Genomic DNA, 19,761 nt, shown 5'->3' with positions numbered 1-19,761 from the left:
GCCTAAGACCACGTCCAGATGGATTCTGAGTATCTCCAAAGTGGGGAGACTCCACAACCTCTCTGGGCAACCTGTGCCAGTGGAAACGAGGAGGTGGTGGGAAGCATTTCCTTATGTTCAAACAGAATTTCCTGTTTCAGCTTGTGCCCACTGCCCCTGGATCTGTCACTGGGCACCACTGAAAGGAGCCTGGCTCCATCCAATCTGCATCCTCCCTCCCTTCAGGTATTTATATACATTGATGAGATCACCCTGTAGCAGAGAAAGCTCAGGGAGAACAGTTCCAGTGATCTCAGTCTTTCCTCACAGGAGAGAGATGCTCCAGTCCTTCCATCATCTTATTGGCACTCCGCTAGACTTTCTCTCTCAGTAGCCTCATCTCTCTTGCACTGGGGAGCCCAGCACTCCAGGTGTGGCCTCACCAGTGCTGAGTGTACGAGACCTGACAAATATTATCCCTATCTTGGTCTTACTACCTGCTCCACAAATAAGTATGCAAAGAGTAGTGGCATCAGAAGGAATCGCAACAGGATTGTCACTATGTGAGTCAATATTTATTTTAATTGTAATTTCAGAGCTGTGCTCAGTTATCCACTTCAACTGACAAATGCAAAAAGCATCACTTCTCAATCAATAAGAAGCTGGTGCCTCAGTAGTGATTTTTTTATATATTTGTTTTTTTAATACAGCAGCAAACACTCACCTGCCTTCTCTGATGAATTCCTCTGCTGACTCAATCTGCTTATTGAGTTTCTTTACTTGCTTATAGAGAGAGAAGCATTGCTTATGGTCTTGGTCCAGTTTCAGACACTCCCGGACTTCACTTTTCACAGAGGGGCAAAGAGAAAAGAAAAAAATCAGAAAGACATCACCACACATTATCAAGTTTCACTTAGAGACACAATGTAGCATCTATAAGCTGGCCTAAACAACAGTTGACTTGTTTATAGAATCTCTCCCTTCATCCAAAAATGAATGTGAAGTGAGACAAAAAAAGTCCTCCAGAACATACAGGGATATTTGTCCGAGTTTGTAATTATTTTGTATTGCCAAATATGCAAAGATTGAGAAGTGTTACATTAGTAACTGACTAAACAGCAGAAGAAAAATATACCCTGGGAAAGAAATTACATTCAGCAATTATCAGACAATATTTTGTAATTTTACTATATATTTAACTCAGCTATATTACAAATTATCTAAAAGTACATTTTATGCTGCCTGAAACAGACAAATCTCAACTAAAACCCAAACCTCCTCTTGATGGAATACCAGCCAAGCCTGAGGCTGACTTTTCACTGTGAAGACTGTTTCATCAGACTGATTCAGGCAGGTACCTCTTAAAAAAGTCAAAAATCTTTTTAAAAAAAACTCCAGAATGCAATCAAATGAAGGAATACCATTTTTTTTTAATCATAAGGAGTCATCATAATACAACCAAGGTGTTATTTCCAGGAAGAGATTACAAAATCTTCTTTTGTTCCTAAGCACAGACAAAAATATCTATTCTTTGAAAGTCATTAAGCCTGTAAAGGTAAGAGGAAGAAACTAAGGGAAGGACAAGATTAATCACCCAGCAAGTCCAAGAGATATAGAACTCTTTCTTAGTAAATCTTATGGAAAAAAAAAAAAAAAAAAAAGAGATAATGAGAGAAGAATAAAGAAGATAAGAGAAGATTATACCTTCATTCTGACACCATTCTGTTCTTCAACAGCTCTCTAATTATACTTATAAAAATCTTGAGATTTGGTTATTAATTAACAGAGGAAGTCCATGTATGGATTTCAGAGAAAAAAAAAATACCAGTTATTCTCGAAATCACTGAGCTAAGTGATGGTCAGCTACCAAAAGTCGCCACAGAAGTGACTTATGACCTCCAGAGATTAAGTACACTCTAGAAAGGGGATCCCTAATGCAAAACAATTAGTTATTTGGCATTTACTTTTGCCCAACTATAAAATGAATTTTTGCAGTTATAATCACATGCAGTTTCCATCCACCAGCCTTTGACATACACTGTCAAGAAAAGAAACTCTGGCTTTTTCAGTTCCTTTTACCTCTTACTGAGCATAATCTGTTGCAGAAGGAGTCTGGAGGTGAACGTAGCAAATACGAGATGATGAGCTGCACAGAAACCACTTGTGTGCAAAAAGGATTACACCACCTGTGCAGCTGAGCACAGAGTGTGACGTTAAGAGTCCAGATTGGGCAAGGGTAGTTATCTGCACAACTGACTGACTAGGCATGTATGGAAATAGCACCTTAAACTTAACTGAATATGAATAAAAGGGTAGGAAGTTATCAAGTCATCAAAATACTGGACACTGTCTGCCAGAATGGAGACTGACAGCTCTGGAACCCCAGCTCCTCATACTTGGCTGCTCCCATGCTTTTAGTTTATTCTCAAGCTTCTAACCTTTTGTTTCCCACACTTGAAAATAAAAATCCAGACCTAACATTTAATGTATACTTTTTCTTGTTTGCATTGTAAGCTTAACTTGAATGAAGGTTCAAGGTTAAAAAAAGGTTCCACAAAAGCAAGTTTACAGAAGCGCTTTTTTCTAGGGTGGAGAACTACAATAAAGACAGTGAATGTAAGAACTCTGACGGACCTGCACTATAGCTTCTACTTAAGTAAGCAAGATGCTAGGAACCATCAGTGGCTGGTCTGCCAAGAAAGTCTTCACTGCCAGTTCTTAGCTTCTGGGAAGGAGCTTCCTTTATCAGATTCAGAGCAGAGTTGCTATTCTATCCACAATCCAGACAACATAGATATTTCAGTTTATCATGACCTGTATCATCCCATTTTCTGTCTCAGTTATGATGATTACAGCAAACAGTAAAGTTACCTGAGTGATAGTTCATGGTCCCCCAGCTGGTAATATATTCTGCTGATTTTATAGAAGGCTTCAGTGTTATCATTCTTTAATTTGGCAGCAGCCTTCAAGTCACTAATGGCTTTGCTTGGTTCCCCTTCCTTTATGTAACACTCAGCTCGAAGTTCCCGTAGCTCTGCATCCCAAACACAAACCTTGAGAAACCAAAATTAAAGCTTGTTTTTGGTCCATAACACTTCACTTTTCCAACCCAAAAGAAAAAAAAAATCCCATTTAATTTCACTTTGCCAACTGCAAGAGCATAAGGTTCAAGCTGCACAGAGATCACATGAAATTAGCATCTCTGCTTCCTGGTGGATGCTGTGATGCACCTGCCCAAAGAGAAAACCAATGCCTGAAAAATTTGTAAGTGATTCAATGAGCTCATGCAGGGAGATGAATTAAATCTACTGGCACTGCTTAAACTAGGACAGTCTGTTGAGCCTCCAGGGAAGGATATCAGAATCGTAAATTATTATATCCTCCCCAAAAGAACAGGAGTAATGAACAGCAAGGACTAAGCTGTCAGTTGTCCTCCGGAAAGAAGCCTGTGTATAAGATTCAGCTATGCAAGATTTGACCTCAGCTCGTGGATTTTAAAGATAAATACAGAAGCAACAGTGTCCCAGTATGGCAAGAATAACTATTTAAAAGGGACTGCCTATCACAGTTCATTTTAGAGAATTTATTCTGGGTCTTATAATTTGTTTGTAAACCATAATTTTAGAGAATGAGGCTCTTCTCCTTTTCCACATTCTCTCCCCATAAACAAACTCCCACACTTGGCAGTTTCTTCACCAAAAGCTAGAATGTTGTAAATTCCAAGTCAACAGGGTTAATTTCTATGTTAAGAGTCACAGCAGTTAACTGTCTTAATATATATTTCTATATGACACCCAAAATGCCCACAAATGATCGAGTTATTTACACCCATACGATCAGACTACATATACTGATTAAGATTCAACAAATATAAGTATCTACGGAACAACTTGAAAATACCTACACACATTTTTAACTTTCTGCAATTTCTTTTTAATCTTTTGTTACTTCATTTTCCCAAGACAAGAAACTACCTACTTCATAGTGAAGATCTACCATTTACCAAGCTTTTATTAAGCATATACAAATTGCCTGCACACAGGCAACAACAACAACAACAAAAAAATCTAGATTAAAAAACCCCTACATCTCCTATATTTGGCAAAACTTAATTGGTTTGAGAACAACTTTTTTCCACACATTTTCCAAGAACATTCAACTGTGGAAAAAAGGAAAGTATAATCAAGAAAGTTACACACAACAGAAGTCTGGCTGAAGTTGTGTCTTTAACCCTAACTACAATCTATTATTTAGACTTTTTTGCAGCTTGCGCTCAGCATTATCCACTCTCCAACTGCATTATTGGCTCAGGGCGCTCAGCAAAACTGAGCCAATTATACCAAGTGTTTTCACATCAGTGAAGAAGTTATTAAACAAAACTACAGAGATGTCAGACAGGAGTTCTTACTTCCCTTTTGCAGTACCATTTCACTTAACACTTACTGCCAAAATTTCATCAAGAAGAGAAATAGCAGCTTCGTAATCCTCTTGCTGGTATGCAGACAGTGCTTGTGAATGCAGGCGCTGTAGCTCATCAGATTTCATCAGCTGAGTCTGGGCTTCTTTCTCCTCATTATTGCTGGGATTGGATTTGAGCTGCAAACATTATCAAGAAGAGAGACTGAAATGCTTGTTCAAGGATCTCTTTTTATCCCATTATTAATCATATCATGGAGAACTGACTAAAGCTGCAAATAAAGCAAAATTAGTTTTAACATTCCACTGGAAATGTTTCCAACTCCGAACTTCAGAAAAAGACAGACATGTTTAGCTTCAACATGAGTTGTCAGAAGTCAGAGAAATCTAATCCCTCCCCTCACCATGCTTGATCATTTACCATTGGACACATTGTACACAGCAGCCATTGTCCCCCTGTTATCCTCTTGAAGTCATGGACCTCTCAATTGTAGCCTAGTTAATTCAGCTCTCTGCAGACAGCTATTAAACACTGGATTCCCCAGCATGAGTAGAACTTAAATCCACTTTGCACAATCACGTATCTCACTTCAAGCAAAATACTTATTTATAAATTCAGGACAGAAAAACTCAACTCATCACAGATAGTACTACTGTAAAGATGTGTTTCTTATATTTTTCCCCCAGAAAGAACAGCTATAGTAGCAAGTTAAAATGGGGGAAAGGCTCAACTGGGATAAGCTGGGAATTCACACACTTTGCTTCATATCTAGTTTTTTAAAAAGTTTTTGTTTATAAGGACTCTCTCAAACCTCTCTCTCGCAGCATATAGAAGGGGTTACATTGCAATTGCCTTCATTTGTTTAGGGTAGCTTTTTATTTTCAAAAGAAAAAACCCCAAATCTCTCACAGGCAACTCTACTACCACCTAGGAAGACAAATATTGGCCAGGAAGAACCTCAGTCACTCCCCTGCAAAGCCAGGGAGTCATTTGTAAAATAAAGTGTAGTTTGAATAAGTCACTGGCTACACACTTGTTGCTGATGAGAATGACTTCCAAAGTTTTAAAAGGGACAGATCAGCAGGCCTGGCTTTTTTTGTTTGTTTGCTTGCTTTAAAAAAATAAAAAAAAAGTTAAAAAAAAATAAAAATCAAAACTTACAATACCTTGCATTTTATACACCAAACGCTGACTAAATACCAAAACAAACAAACAAACAAACAAAAAACCTTACAATACCTTGCATTTTATACACCAAATGCTGACTAAAATTACTGAGTCCTCAAAGTCATCCAGTACCTTTTCTCTCCTTTATCTCAAAGGAGTCCCTTCCCTTTTTCTCATCAGTAAGTTCTTCAAACACATTCTGTGCTTAAGTCTCTAATGTAATTCAACAACATCAGCCCTCAGAACTCCTTCACCCCTTTAGCAAGATTTCCTCTGGTTCTAACACTTAAGTATATGAAAGGAAAAAGCCTAAATGCAGCATCAAAAGCATGCACAGGTCCCACCTCTGTCTTAGATGGTTCATTTAAAGTCTTTTTGAACCTCCTGCAGCTGTTTCATTTTACTGTGGTAAAAAACGAAGTTGTTCTTAGACCTGTAAATTCTCCTTTATCCCCTACACTGTCTTTCAGCAAGAGGAGAGGAATGTGATCAAAGTTTTCTTCTTTGTAGGCTAATTCCTAATATACATCTCACAAAGCTTTTCTTCTGGTTAGAAGAGAGTCCAGTCCCTGTCTATAAACCCCTGATAATGTGCATCCTTTTTCTCCCCCAAATCTGGAGCTTGTAGTAAAGACAAATTTCTGCACCTGTAATTCTAAAAGTTACAAGACTAAAAACCCTCTGAAGTTCTGAACTCTTCAGTTCCAGCTGACTTCCTTAATTTTCTCCCTCAATTTCTCAGCATTTTCCTCTCTTGAAAATAAAGAGCTTTTGCTTTATGCTTCCATTTAAACTTATCTCATGTTAACACTGCACTCCTTAGCCATATAGTATGTTTCTTGTAATTTATTTGGAGCAAAATGACAGTGGAATATGAAAAGCAGTGTTACAATTATACAGACAAGTCCAACAGTAATAAAGACCATTTGAGTGAAACATCCTAGATAATTTTAGATAGTACAAACCATTCAGCTAACAAAGAAAGGGAACGTACTCAAGCTATCATACAAACTGAAGCCATCAAGTGTTTGTGTGCTACAGTATGATGAAAAGATACACTGAGAAGTTCCTAGTAAGTAATTAGTGTATTGCCATGAGGTTTTAATCAGTAATATTAACCAAAGCAAGAAGACTGTTCATTCAGCTCTTAGAAGAAAGCTGGAAATGTGATACAGTTGTTAGATACATTCATTTTGGTTCACTTCCCAATTTTTTTTTCTTTCTTTTTGCCCTGTGATCAGAGGACTGTCACATCACTACCAATAACAAATCACATTTCAATTACTCCTCCTTTTCCTGTGGAGCAGTAAACTTGGGAGTGACAAGTCAGAACAACTGCTTGCACAGTTTGCTAGATTTCCAAGAAAGGAGCAAAGTATTAAAAAACCCTTCAGTTGAATTTAATACAGGTCTAAGGCAAACCTAACACTTCTCTACATGCTTCCTCAATGGCCTCAAAGCACAAAGTCAAAAGGTAAGATCAGCCCCAATCTGCTGGACAAACACACTGCTACTGGTGATCATCTCAGCACAGTATCCTTTGCTGTCTTTGATGTTTACTACATTTGAATTAAAACGCTAAATTAGTTGCAATTTAATCTGCAGCAACAAGAGCTGGCTCTCTGTTACAGCAGCTTGCATTCACTACCAATGCCCTCCCCCCAAAAACCTGCACCTAATTCCTTCACAGAAAAGGCCAGTATATAGCAATGGCTTTGTTACTGTGTAATTCTCCATCGCAGATTTACTACTGTAGGTGCTGCTTTCTTTTGTAGCCTAATCTCAGTGCAGGGGAGAAACACACCCTAGAGTAAGCAAAACCCCACTTTTTCCCCTCTCAAGTGAGTAAGATCAAAGGGAACAAAGTCATCCCCACTCAATTTATCAAGTCTAGCCTTAAAAGCATTTGCATGTGTAATCTATTTTTCTCCCCACTACTCTTGGCAAGGAAGTTGGCTTCTTCCAGAACTTTATCTCAAGGACTTAACTCAAAACTTCACAATATTACGTTGCTGCACCCCAGACAGTGGGAAAAGGTATTAGCATTCCACTTTGTGAAACCCAGCATCTTCTTTTTGGCATCTAGAAAGTGTTTATATCATTTCTATTCAAAGCAGGCAGCTTTAGAATGGCTGTCTTGCATTTGCAGTCAAACATTAAGTATTTAAAAGTTTTCTGATAGGAAAAGCATTTTCAGAAGCTAAACAATTCACGCTGGTTTTCAAGAAGCAACATAATTCCCTCTCCAAACCTGCCACACTTCACTGTAATTCACAAGTTCACCAAGATAACCTTTCTAACCATACACACAAGGCTACCTGAAAATTACAATGCAGCACTACTTCAGAAAAATATTGTTAATAAGAGGCTATCAATACAGCAAACTGGTATATCAGCAGTGACAAAACACTGAAGCAAGACCAATGTTAAACTACACAGGATCCATCTGCATTTTGTGTTCAGTGCTGCTATCCCGAAGATGCCACATGGCAGTCTGAATTAACCAACACATTTCAGTGTGTTGCACCTACATGTATCTTACAATTACGCTTTCTGGATTAGCAATATGCTTTTTATTTAACAAAGCCTTACAATATTATCTGTTACTGTTCTAAAAAAAGGATTCCCAAACACAGAACACTTACAAGAGACAGAATGGAAAATCATTAATATGGAGCAAGTGCCTCCTGCCTCCTAAGTTTAGTAAGGACTTTTTGCTTCACGATCTTTTTTCAGAAGTATAGGGAAGAGTTACAAAACACAGCTAAGCTAATTTAATGGCTTACCATGATCTGTCCTGCTTTCCAGCTACATAGTCCTACATCTTTCTCTGCAATGGCCCATTAACAATACAGGAAAAGGTTGGGCATTTAGAACAGAAATCCTAATGAAGAACACTTTCAGCTACCTTAAGAAAAAAAAAAAATACTCAGAACCCCATACTCTCAAAGAGTACAGAATAAAGATATACAAGCAATTCATCTGTAGCATTTGAATATCTTAGTATGTATTACAAACAGACACCACCAACTTGAAAGACTCTCATATTCTACTGTGTAAAAACCAAAATATTGTTAAAAACCCCAAAATGTCATATAGACACTGCTTCTAAACCTTACTTACAGTGGCCTCCTGCCACTAACACAGGCATACATCTACACATTCTAAAGCTGTTTTATTTTCTTGTTTTCCACACTTGTAAACACAGACAATGAAGAGAAATTGATTAGGCTTGTGAAAAACATTCTGAGGGGAACTGAAGGAACCTCTATGGTTTGTGTTATCTAAATTCAAGACACCCATGCACTCAAGAACACTGCACAGAAAGCTCTGCATTGGCAGAACAATATATTGGCAAACACAACTATGATGTTAGACAGATGGAAAAAAGTAAGGAAATTTAAATACCTTCTACTCTTTACCCAGGAAGCTACAGATGATCACAGTACCAGAGAGGAATGTATTTGGAAACAACCTAATGTTACTTTGAGCTGGTTAAGAGAGCTTCAAATACCCAACCCAAGTGTGTCTAGTAACTTACTCAAATCAGGTTAACTTACAGTGCTGTAAACTGGTCTCCACCTACATCCAAAATAGCATTATTACACATCATGGAAACCACTCATGGAAAACTATTGTTCAGTATATTTTCAACAGCCAAAGGCGCCCCTAGATGAGAAAACCAGAATTTGCAGATGTACAGGGCTCAGTCGCTCAGTCTGGGCTGACATCTAGTGGAGCTGGGAGCAGAACCTTCAGCTTTTAAGTGCTTCCAAGGGAAACAGAATTGCATAATTAGGACACCTCAGCTTACAGTATTTACTGCAACAAACTGCAACTGTGAACATTACAATCAGTCTAAAAAAATTAACAGAATTTAAAAGAAATATGTCAACTTGGTCCTTTGCACACTTCCCAATAGACTAGGCAGAATTTCTGTTCTATTTCTGTGCCTTCTAGAGAAACCAGCAACTGAAACACTTGCCATTTTCTCTAGGACACAAGCAGGGTCAAAGACAGGATTACAAGGCATATACAAGGGGCTGCCACTGCCAGGACTTGCACTGCTTTTGTCACCTTTTCAGAAGGTTTTCCATCAACCAAAGTATACAAATATTCCCTTTATTTTCACTAAAAATCACATGCTTAAAGATAAAATAAATATTCCAAGGCTTTCATGGACTGAGGCCTCAGATATTAGTGTTGATGTGCCTACAGATCTCTCCTGTTGACTTCTATTATTCAGAAACTACTAAACAAAACGGAAGGAACTTGACATTAAAGCATATGAACACTCAAAGTTGGGGAGAGAAATAAATACTATTCATATACTATGAGTGCTGACTTTCTAAAAATCACCTAAGGACTTCTGCTTAATCCCTGTTCCGTTCTTGGCACTCTGAACACAAGAATTAGACCCCTCTGCTGACACCTGCTGAAAGTTTTATTACCCTCTAGGTCTTAGATTTCCAAATGAGTAGCTGAGTTGCAAAGGAAAAGGCTAAAGAGCTTCTAAAGATTTATGAGCTGTGATTCTGTATTGCTAGACAGGGGGAGTAGAGGGGGGGGGTGGGGGGGAGAAGGGGGAAGGAACTTCAAGGAACTTCATCAGCTTGGTGCATCTGTTGGCCAAAAGGAGAAGTTTCTAGAAATGTAGTACTGTTTAACATGTCAAGGCATAAGTCTAAATCACACCCTCTATCCAAACCTTGTGATGAATTTCAGCCAACAGGGAAGTACAAAGTAGGAAAAAAAAAAAAAGGCAATCTAAAAATAAGGCATGAAGGCCATCCTGACAGGAATACTCCCACCCTTTCCAGTCAGGCATTCCCACTGCCTGCTCTCACACTGGCACTGCCTCATAAGACAGCCAGTACCAATGTTCCACAGTGGGCAGAAATGTCCAAACAGTATATAGGAATGCTATATACTGTTATACAGAGAGAAACTGCTCTGCCTGGGAATCATACAGCATTTAGCTTATAGGTTTAAGGAGCTCAGAAAGCTCTATGAAAATGTGTAGAAAGAATTTAAGGGTATGAACCCTTTTTTTCTTTACACAAGTATATGCTAAAGGATAGTTTTACTATTATATGTAAATAATAGTTTCAATGATTCTTTTAAGCTCTACACAAAAGAGCTACTATTACAAGCTGGGAAAGTTTACCTGTTGTCCTCCTCCCTGTTTAGGGGGGCTGAATTTTTCTTACTCTTTCTCTCCCTCAAAAATGACTGCATCTCCTAAACTGCTGAGATCCCTTTCAAGGAACACGACTCTAAGAGAGAGGGGAGGAGGGATGGGAAGAAAAAAAAGCTTTTCAGAGTCTCCACTGGCATTTGACAGACTTCTGGAGTATACTAGGAAAAAACTGCATTTTACAGGCAGCTCATTACATCAGTCACCTTGCAGTTCTGGTAGGCACAGAAAGCAACACTTGTGACACTGACACCTAATGCAAGCTTCATACAGGGAACTACAAACCATCTCATTCCTACATGTCTGTCCTGGTTTTTGTCCTTGAGTAGTCCCAGTAAAGTTACTCTCCTTAGTTTCCACGCTCTGACCCGATTTCTCCAACTAAAAAGTGGGGAATGTTTTAAAATCTGATCTACTCCCTTCAAGTCAACACCTGACTCAAACAATCTCCTATGTGAAATAACACAGGAGATAACACATCTATTATCATTCAAGGGCATACAACCTACTTCAAAGAAGGCCCATCTGATCTACACAACTATTTTCCTCAGGAAAAAAACTTAACACTGAAGGTAAAATTTCTCATACCTGACATCCCACAATTCATTTCTGTAAGCATATGACCACTTATTCTAGATAATGTCTGGAAACCTTGCACAGTAAAGAAAGTGGATTATTATTCTTCAAATTAAGACTTCCATTTCAGTGAAGAAGGATGGATGGGGTGGAGGTTTGTTTCGTTTTTTAAATACAGCATTTCCATTCCATCTTTTCATGATACTCAACTTCTGAAGACTCAAACATATGACCAGGCTGCTTCTGACTTACAGTGACTGCAGATTTAGAGCCTATGCACTATTAATGCAGGATGGACAAAGTTTTTCTCACAGATTTAGCTCCAGATTTGGACACCAGAGTTTGCTGATGTGCTACATGCTGACCCGGAATGAGAGCATTCTAGTCAGCTAACATCCAGCCACCAAAGTGAAGATGCTAGAGGGCTGCTCATATCCTGACCTACATTTTTCACTCAGCTAAAGAGCTGAAACATAAATTCCATACTATGTTCACACGCAAAACACACAATTTTAGATATCCAAGTCCATAACTACATTCTAGCCTAAAAGCAATTCAGACCCCACTGGCATTTCTTTGGGCTGTTTCTGCCCTAGTAGTAGAAGGAACTTTCAATTCAAGTTATAACTTATTCCTCCTGGCTTCTTGACAAGTAACTTCCAGTATGAGTCAAAGCTTCCTAGTGGCTGCTATTTACCTTTGCCCTGTCACTCCTGGGAGCAAAGACACAGTCTGGCTGTAAAAATCTTGAAATCATTTGGAAAGATATTCAACCCCTAACAACCTTCCTCCTTTTCTCCCATCGTCTCATATACAAAAAAATGCCAAACACACACAGGATGCTAATACATTTCATTGTATTGTGACATCTCGAGATTAAATGCAATTTCTTATTCAGATGCAAGCATACTGCCAGAGTAAACTAGGTATTGTAAACATGCAGAGAACTGGCAGAATAATCAGACTGACTATCTGAAAGATTTAGAAGAAAACAAGAAAAAGCTCTCAAATATATACGTATTCTACTTAAGAGTCATGGTATGTAGGATAACTTAATCCTCTCCCCCATATGAATAAATTAACCTATTATAAAGGATTACTTTAATATTGGTTTATTTTGCTTGAATATACTGTACTTAACTGAAAATGGTGCTCTTCAAAAGAGCCTGCCTGTCATATTCTCTACATATATAAGCGATATCGTTCACAGAATCAAGGAAACTGGAAGTAAGATTTAGGACCAATCAATATGGTATCTCTATAAGTCAGCTTCTGAGAAGAAATTCTTTTCTACTTCAGATTTAAAACTTGACTGAAGACTGGAGTTACTTGACTGACCAAAGGCAGCAACCTAAATTTTTGCAGTTGGTTTGTAAAAAAGGCAAGGTACTTGACAGTTGACTGGAAAAGCATTTCCATATGCAGTATTAAGCAATACTCCAAGAAAAAGTAACTGCAGAGAGATGCATACACAAACTCTGAATCAACACTGACATCACCTAATTGCTATTGCAGCAACTATGTCCTCAGTGAATCAGAGCTGAACGACATTCCCCCACATTTGCAAACAGCAGGGTTGCACTTCAATCAGACGTGCAACTGCAGATCACACACTCCTAAGAAACCTACTGAGGAAGGTTTCTGAGCAGCTGCCAGAGGAGCCACTGCCAAATGAATTTCAGAATAAGCTACTGCAGTTTTGCTACAAGCAAAGTGCATTTTGTTTGTAGCAATTGCTCCCAAGTGCCCTGCAGAGCACATAGTGTAACTGCTCTGGTTTTGTCATACATACTCGCTAGTGAGATTTCCACTGAACAGCTGTAATCTGCAATGCAGAACTGCTTTCTCCCTCACACTCTTCAAAGAAAGCCAACAAGACAGCATCAGTTACACTTGTAAATTCTGTTTATTTTGGCATAAGGGACATGAAAGCTGTTCAAATTAGCAACTCTTGAAGAGTAAGCAAGAATAAGAATTAATCTTATGCTTACAGAAATTTTGTGCAACAGAAAGGGAACAGAGTTACACATATTCTCTGAAGAATTTTGTTCTGGGGTTAGATCAGTTTATTTTTACAGTGTGAGGTCGAAACACACAAAACACCCATTGTAAGAAAGGATGACCCAAGTAAGTTTTAGTTGGGTAATATCCAACTGTGTTTGTATGGAAACTCTGGGTACTTCCTGACAATGGAGAGAAAGGATTGCCAACACACACACAAAGATGGAGAACCCCTCCGCAGATGAGAAGACACACAGATGCATGCCACTGAAATTCATTGATTTTAACAGCCCAGTAACTAAATTAAGACCCCAGGATCCTTCTGCAATCAGTGAAAAGAGACAGAAACCTTCAAAGTTGATCCACAAGGCCCTGAGTGATTTCCTAGGGTGACCTGAATATAGTGATGTAAAGCAGGGTGAGTTCAATTACATACTTTGAGTCCCATGTCATTTATCCTTTCTTTCTGAATGAAGACTGCTCCTAGAACAGGCATCATCAAGCAGAGATCATGAAGTGCCAGGCACACATCCAAAAAAAAAAAAAAAAAAAAAAAAGGAGACTTTTTGAAGTGCTGTGCTACTCCATACAACATCTTCTGATTCCATCTTCATCACTTCGCTGGAACTTTATCAGTCATTCATTAATACAAGGTAGCTGAGCTACAATACCTCTACAGAACAGGAAAGACAGACTCAGGTATACATACACATATGCTCTACAGCACCAGAGTTGAGACAAGACCTTGGCTCAGAATCCAATCTTAAAAAGCACTGACGTAGTTCAACTTACCACATTTTTAAAGTCATCCTCTGCTTCATCAAATTTTCCTTGCTTGAGTAGTAAATGCCCTCTCTGTAATCTTGCCTGAAATGAAACATAAGATAATTTCTTTTGATTTACAAATTGGAATTCAGCAAAGTATGAAAATAAGCTTCAGTTTCCTTTAGCAACAAAAGGAAACAGATTCATTTCACTACAGCTAACAAGCTGAAACAGAGATCACAACACCCATTCTTTGTCTTCTCAATTTGACAATGTTCTTATGAAGCATCTTTGATGGTAAAGGATCACTTTGCACCAGAACTGTGGGACAAAAAAAGTCAGCCACAGTTTTTTTTATGAGAAGCTGCAACTCGTGAGAAGAACTCATTTGAAGAGTTGCATAAAATGTTTATGCATAATAAATGTTTACCTTACATCACTCTCATGATTATAACTGCTTATAGATTTTTAGAAATTAGCAGAAATAATAAACAATCCTCACATTTAATTATTTCACTAAACTTTCAGAACAATAGAAGCTATATAAAAAGACAAGTTAAAGATTTAGAAGTTTTTGATTTATGACAAGAATATTTTCATACCATCCCTGGAGGTGTTTAAAAGACAGCTAGATGGGGTGCTCAGAGATATGGTTTAGTAGTGGACAGGTACAGTTGGACTTCATGATCTCAAAGGTCTTTTCCAACCAAGCGATTCTAGGATTCCATGATTCTATACAACAATGAATTTAATGTTTGCTCCTCCACTGTAAGCTACGCAGGACATGCCACTGTCCATGGAAAAGGGAGACGAGAGGATCAGAGGGAGAGGACTCCAGCGTCACTCTCCACATACAGTAAGCAGAAGTGAGCAAGGGGTAAGCAAATCAGAACTTGTAACAGTCCCATAGGACAGCAGTGAGATTAGGACAGTTCCTGTGGCAAAGAGGTGCCTCAAATCAAATGCTGATTAAGACAGAAGAAAAACAGAGGCATCTGTGCACCCTCTTCCCCCCCTTGCTCTCAGAGGGCAGAGCCTGGGTGACTGAGAGGAGAATAACCATGTGTCAGAGAAGGAAAGTGTTTAGCACAAACTCATGAGGAACATGAGCTTAATAAAACTACTATTAGTGGTCAGAATAACTGGATAGACTGTACTCAGCACAGTTGCAAATTCAAACACATACACCATTGCTATTATTTTATCCTATTTAAAGCCTTCTGAGTGATAATGTATTTTCTATTTCTGTTTAGCAAAATCTGAAAAACCCAAACTTCTTTGAAGCAGGTTTTTTTTTTTACGCTTGAACAACTTTCAATTCCAGTCATACTTACTGATGTGAAGTCCTGCTTTAATTCAACCACTTTACTTAAATCACGAATTGCTGCTTTAGATTTGCCCATGGCTAAGTACACTGTGGCTCTTCTGTAATAAGCAATGTAGTTATCAGAGTCTCCATCTGCAAGTGAACAAACAGTAATCAGAATACTATTTCAAAGCAACTGAAACTTTGGGTACAGTGAAACTGTAATGACTAAAAATATATTACTCAAGTTTTAAGCCACTGAAAAAAACTGTATTTATCAATAAAACATAACATTTGTAACATTATCCAAGCAATATTTTCCATGCAGTTTGATTATTTAACAATCAAGATTACAGAACACAGTAAATGCCAAATAATTAAAGAGTACTGAAGTTGAAATATGTACATGTTTTTCAGCTTTGTACAGGAAAACACCCACTACATACTAATCCTTTATCTCCAACTGCAGGCCCACATTTGAAAGCATGTTAATTCATCATTCTCCATCCTAGCCCCTGTTCCCCATATCAGGTGCAAGCAAATAATCCCAAAATGGCCAATATGTTAGTCCAATGTTGTCAGAAATGCATAAATCCTTTACACCATCCATTGAAAGAGTAGCAACTTCTTTCTTTAATGTTGAAGTGGGCACCAACACCCCCTCACAACAGCAAAGAAATGCACATACATTATCAAAACCTGAAGGTTATATTCAGGACCCACACATTGCATGTTGTCTGCTGGTCAATCTTCCAAGATCCAGCAATTTTAACACTCTATAGGCTAGCACATATATACATCCTTATAAGGGACAAACATCAGTCTCTGAAAACAGCAAGAATTTTCTAAATATTCTTCTCTATGCAGCATTTCAAAGAAACAGATGACAGTTACTGTGGGCTCTCAGGAAAGGTAACTTAGACCACCCAAACAACCACATGCAATAGAAGACAGTAAACATTTTGCTGTGCTATTAAAAAAAAAAAAAATCCCACAAACACCTATCCAGAAATTGTAGACGAGAATATCCATATCTGGGGAATAAACCAAGTATTTCTCTTCCTCACCTCATTTGAGGTTAAAGTTGAACTTGAAAATAAATGGAACAAATAGTATTGCCAGAAATTTTAGGGTTGCTAACCCAGCTTCATAGCTAGCCACCGCCATTACCGAAACACTAGTTCAGTTCTCACCGGAAAAGGTATCTGCACTCTTCCTCTACAATGTACTGGCTGTAGAAATGCTAACATTCAGCACTGAAATTTAGTAACTCTCATGCTAGTATGCCAGCATCATGGAAATCAAGTAAATTCAAATGTTACTACCTTTAAAAAAAAGCAAGTATTAAGTCCTACTGTGTACAACTAAATGTGTAGAGTAGGCACAAATCAATAGCTGAACTTGTATTAATACACAAAGGATGAAAGATAGGAAAGAACTAACCCAGAAAGCATGTTCCAACACCAGATGATGATCTTTCTGACAAGTCAGAATATGGTTTTGCCTCAGCTCACCAGTAACAGTAGTGAACAGCAATTTACATTTACCCAGAGAGAAGTCATAAGCCATCAATTTGAAAGAGCTGAAAATTTAACTGAAGAGAGAAAATGGGACAATAGTTTTATTTTAGATGCTTCCAAAAAAAAGAAAAATAGGCTGGCTGAGGCAAGACAAAAGATCTACTTTACCTCAGTCTAATCACAATGATGCAGTACAGGCAAAAAAGGATTACAGAAATTTATTCTCCCCTCTACAAACATAGCAGGCAAATTGTGCGTAAAGTTTTTTTAAAAATGCAAAATACCAAGAAGTCTGATGAAAGATTAGACAATCAGGCTCAAATCAACATCCAAGTAAGAATCCCATCAAGGTCACAACATAGGTAGTCACACTGCGGTTCTACCAGCTGCTCGAGCACTGCTGGGAAAGCAGAGGGTTTCACCCCAGGCAGGCACCGCACTGCTCATCTCACCTCACACCACTGCTGCCTGAGCACCAGCGCCAGCATCTGCATGGCCACAGACTGGACTGGCCCTTTCACCAAATCCAGGTGAAAGCTTGCCAGCCAATAATAAAGGAATAAAGCACACTAACACTAACTCTGCTCAGATCTCACAGGAATGCTTTGGCAGCGACACACAAGGCAAAGGGAGTAACAGATAGCCTCTTGGTGGAGTGACGAGCTTCCACAGCACAGGCAAAAAGGAAGTTCCCCCCTCCACTCCCTTTATATAAGGGAAGTTGATCTTGCAGAACTCACAGAAAATATTAATAGCTCAGAACCAGCAAATATTTCATTTCCATACTACTATTAGACCTAGGCATAAATAGAAAAGTCTCAACAGTATGACTCATTACTGTGTAAGATCTTGGTATTATTCTTCTCACAGAGAAAATTATGCACTTGTGCACATTACAACAAAGCCCAACCACTTAGAAATAAATTAAAAAAACACAAGCAATTGAGAAATTGTTGTGTTAACAGACACTACTCTTTACTCGTGCTGTCTGTCTTTATGTTTCAATTCAAGGATTTTAACAAAAGTTGCTTTAAAAGTTATAGAAGCAAACATTTAACTCAGTTTGTTGCAAATGCAGAACACCAAAACAATAACTCACTCACTAGTTGAGTATAAGACAGGGGCAGTTAATATAGTCTTCACTATCAGTTCAGTATCTCAAACTTGGAGCATCAGTTTCACCGAGGCACCACTCAAAGATTTTTATTTTTTTTTAAATGATACTATTTTAAATGTTGAGGTTTTTTACAGTGTTCGAGAGAAGAAAGCATGGACAAACTCAAACTTTCTATTGTGGTTTTAACCCATCCAGCAGCCTAACACCATGCAGGCACTAGCTCACCCTCCCCAGCCCAGGAAATGGGGGAGAGGATCAAAAGAGTAAAAGTGAGAAAACTCATAGGTTGAGATAAAAAAATACTTGAAATAAGAATTTAAAATAATAATTACAATAATAATGGTAATAACAGTAAAAAAGGAACATACAAATGGCTGATGCACAGTGCAGTTGCTCACCACCTGTAGACCAATGCCCAGCCTGTTCCTAGATAGTGACCCCAGAGGGGAGAAAATCCCAAACCCCTGATTGCAGAAGAGGCAAAGCTTTTATATACTGAACATGACGTTATACGACATGGAATATCCCACTGGCATATCCAAATGCCAATTTGCATCCGTTAATCTTGCTGTGTTCCCCTCAGTTGTCTTCTGCATCTGCAGACTAGCAAAACGTGGGAAGTTGGAAAGTCCTTGATTTCTTAGCCACAATCAAAAACATCAATATACTGTCAACATTCTTCTCATACCAAATCCCATACTGAAACTAAAACACAGCGCTATTCTAGCTACTAAGAAGAAAATTAGCTCTATCCAAGCTGAAATCAGGACACTTTCAAAAACATACTTCAAAAAACTTAATAAAGATAAAACCTAATCTTGATGAGATGAAAAACAGAGAATACCTCATCATATGTTACCACAGTGAATTATTACTGCTTCCATACAGCCAGCTTGCAGAACAGCAGCAACTTAGTGTTCACATATCATGTAGTTAATTTAACAGCTTCTTTTATCAAAACCAAAGCATAAATATTCTACTGCATCTCTTCTAGCTCCTTCCAAAACTGCTGCACAAAGATGCCCCAACATCTGTGACTTGTAGAAAGCAATTTACAAGAAAGCAGGATACTTAAGGAAGCAAACAGTGTGGAAAAAATCCACCTCACCCAAAAGTATTTCAGTGCAAGAGTCACTTTCCTGAGATACATACCTATAGCTGCATGAAAGTGAGACAAAGCATCTGCCAGCTGTCCAGCAGCCAATAACTTCTTTCCCATTTCAAGTTGTTTTTCTACTTCTGCATTTATTCCACATTCAGCTCCTTAATGAAAAACAAACAAACAAAAAAAAATATAAAGGTTTTAGATGACCAGTTTAATCAAACCAAATGCATACATTGATAATGCAATATACATAACGAACAGTTGTTGATATAGAGGCAGAAGTCACATCTTCCTTGTACTGGAACAACCTACAGCCTGATAAACATGTAACACGTCTTCCCTGCCCCAAAAAGGATGTCAAAGTAAATAGATAAACACTGTACAGCACTGTATTATGAGAAGGCACCAAATATGCATTGCTATTCTTACCTATACATTCAGCAACATACTTTTGCACATCAAGCTTTATATATCAACTATAAGAACAGTTGGACTAAATACATTTCTATGTGGGCTTTCAATTTCAAAAGAATCTAGAAAACCATTCATAATGCACATATAGTGTATATAAAAAGGCTTTAAGTTAAATTTCATTATGCTACTGATGACCT

At 38.2% G+C, this 19,761-nt stretch overlaps 1 protein-coding gene across 1 annotated transcript; it reads right to left on the bottom strand.

Annotated features, from left to right (window-relative positions):
* Window positions 1-699: 699 nt before the first annotated feature.
* Window positions 700-19,308, bottom strand: DNAJC3 (DnaJ heat shock protein family (Hsp40) member C3; the record flags this gene model as incomplete). The annotated part of the gene is made up of 6 exons (XM_010162137.1): window positions 700-823; window positions 2,851-3,032; window positions 4,423-4,575; window positions 14,130-14,204; window positions 15,437-15,561; window positions 19,198-19,308. Coding segments are annotated over 6 exons (770 nt in total), but the record flags the coding sequence as incomplete, so codon positions are not given.
* Window positions 19,309-19,761: the final 453 nt, after the last annotated feature.

This window comes from Antrostomus carolinensis, unplaced genomic scaffold (assembly GCF_000700745.2).
Source record: "Antrostomus carolinensis isolate BGI_N321 unplaced genomic scaffold, ASM70074v2 scaffold7682, whole genome shotgun sequence".
NCBI classification, from domain to species: domain Eukaryota; kingdom Metazoa; phylum Chordata; class Aves; order Caprimulgiformes; family Caprimulgidae; genus Antrostomus; species Antrostomus carolinensis.
Note: the sequence above shows the minus strand (reverse complement) of the source record. Positions and strands in the feature narration are given on the sequence as shown.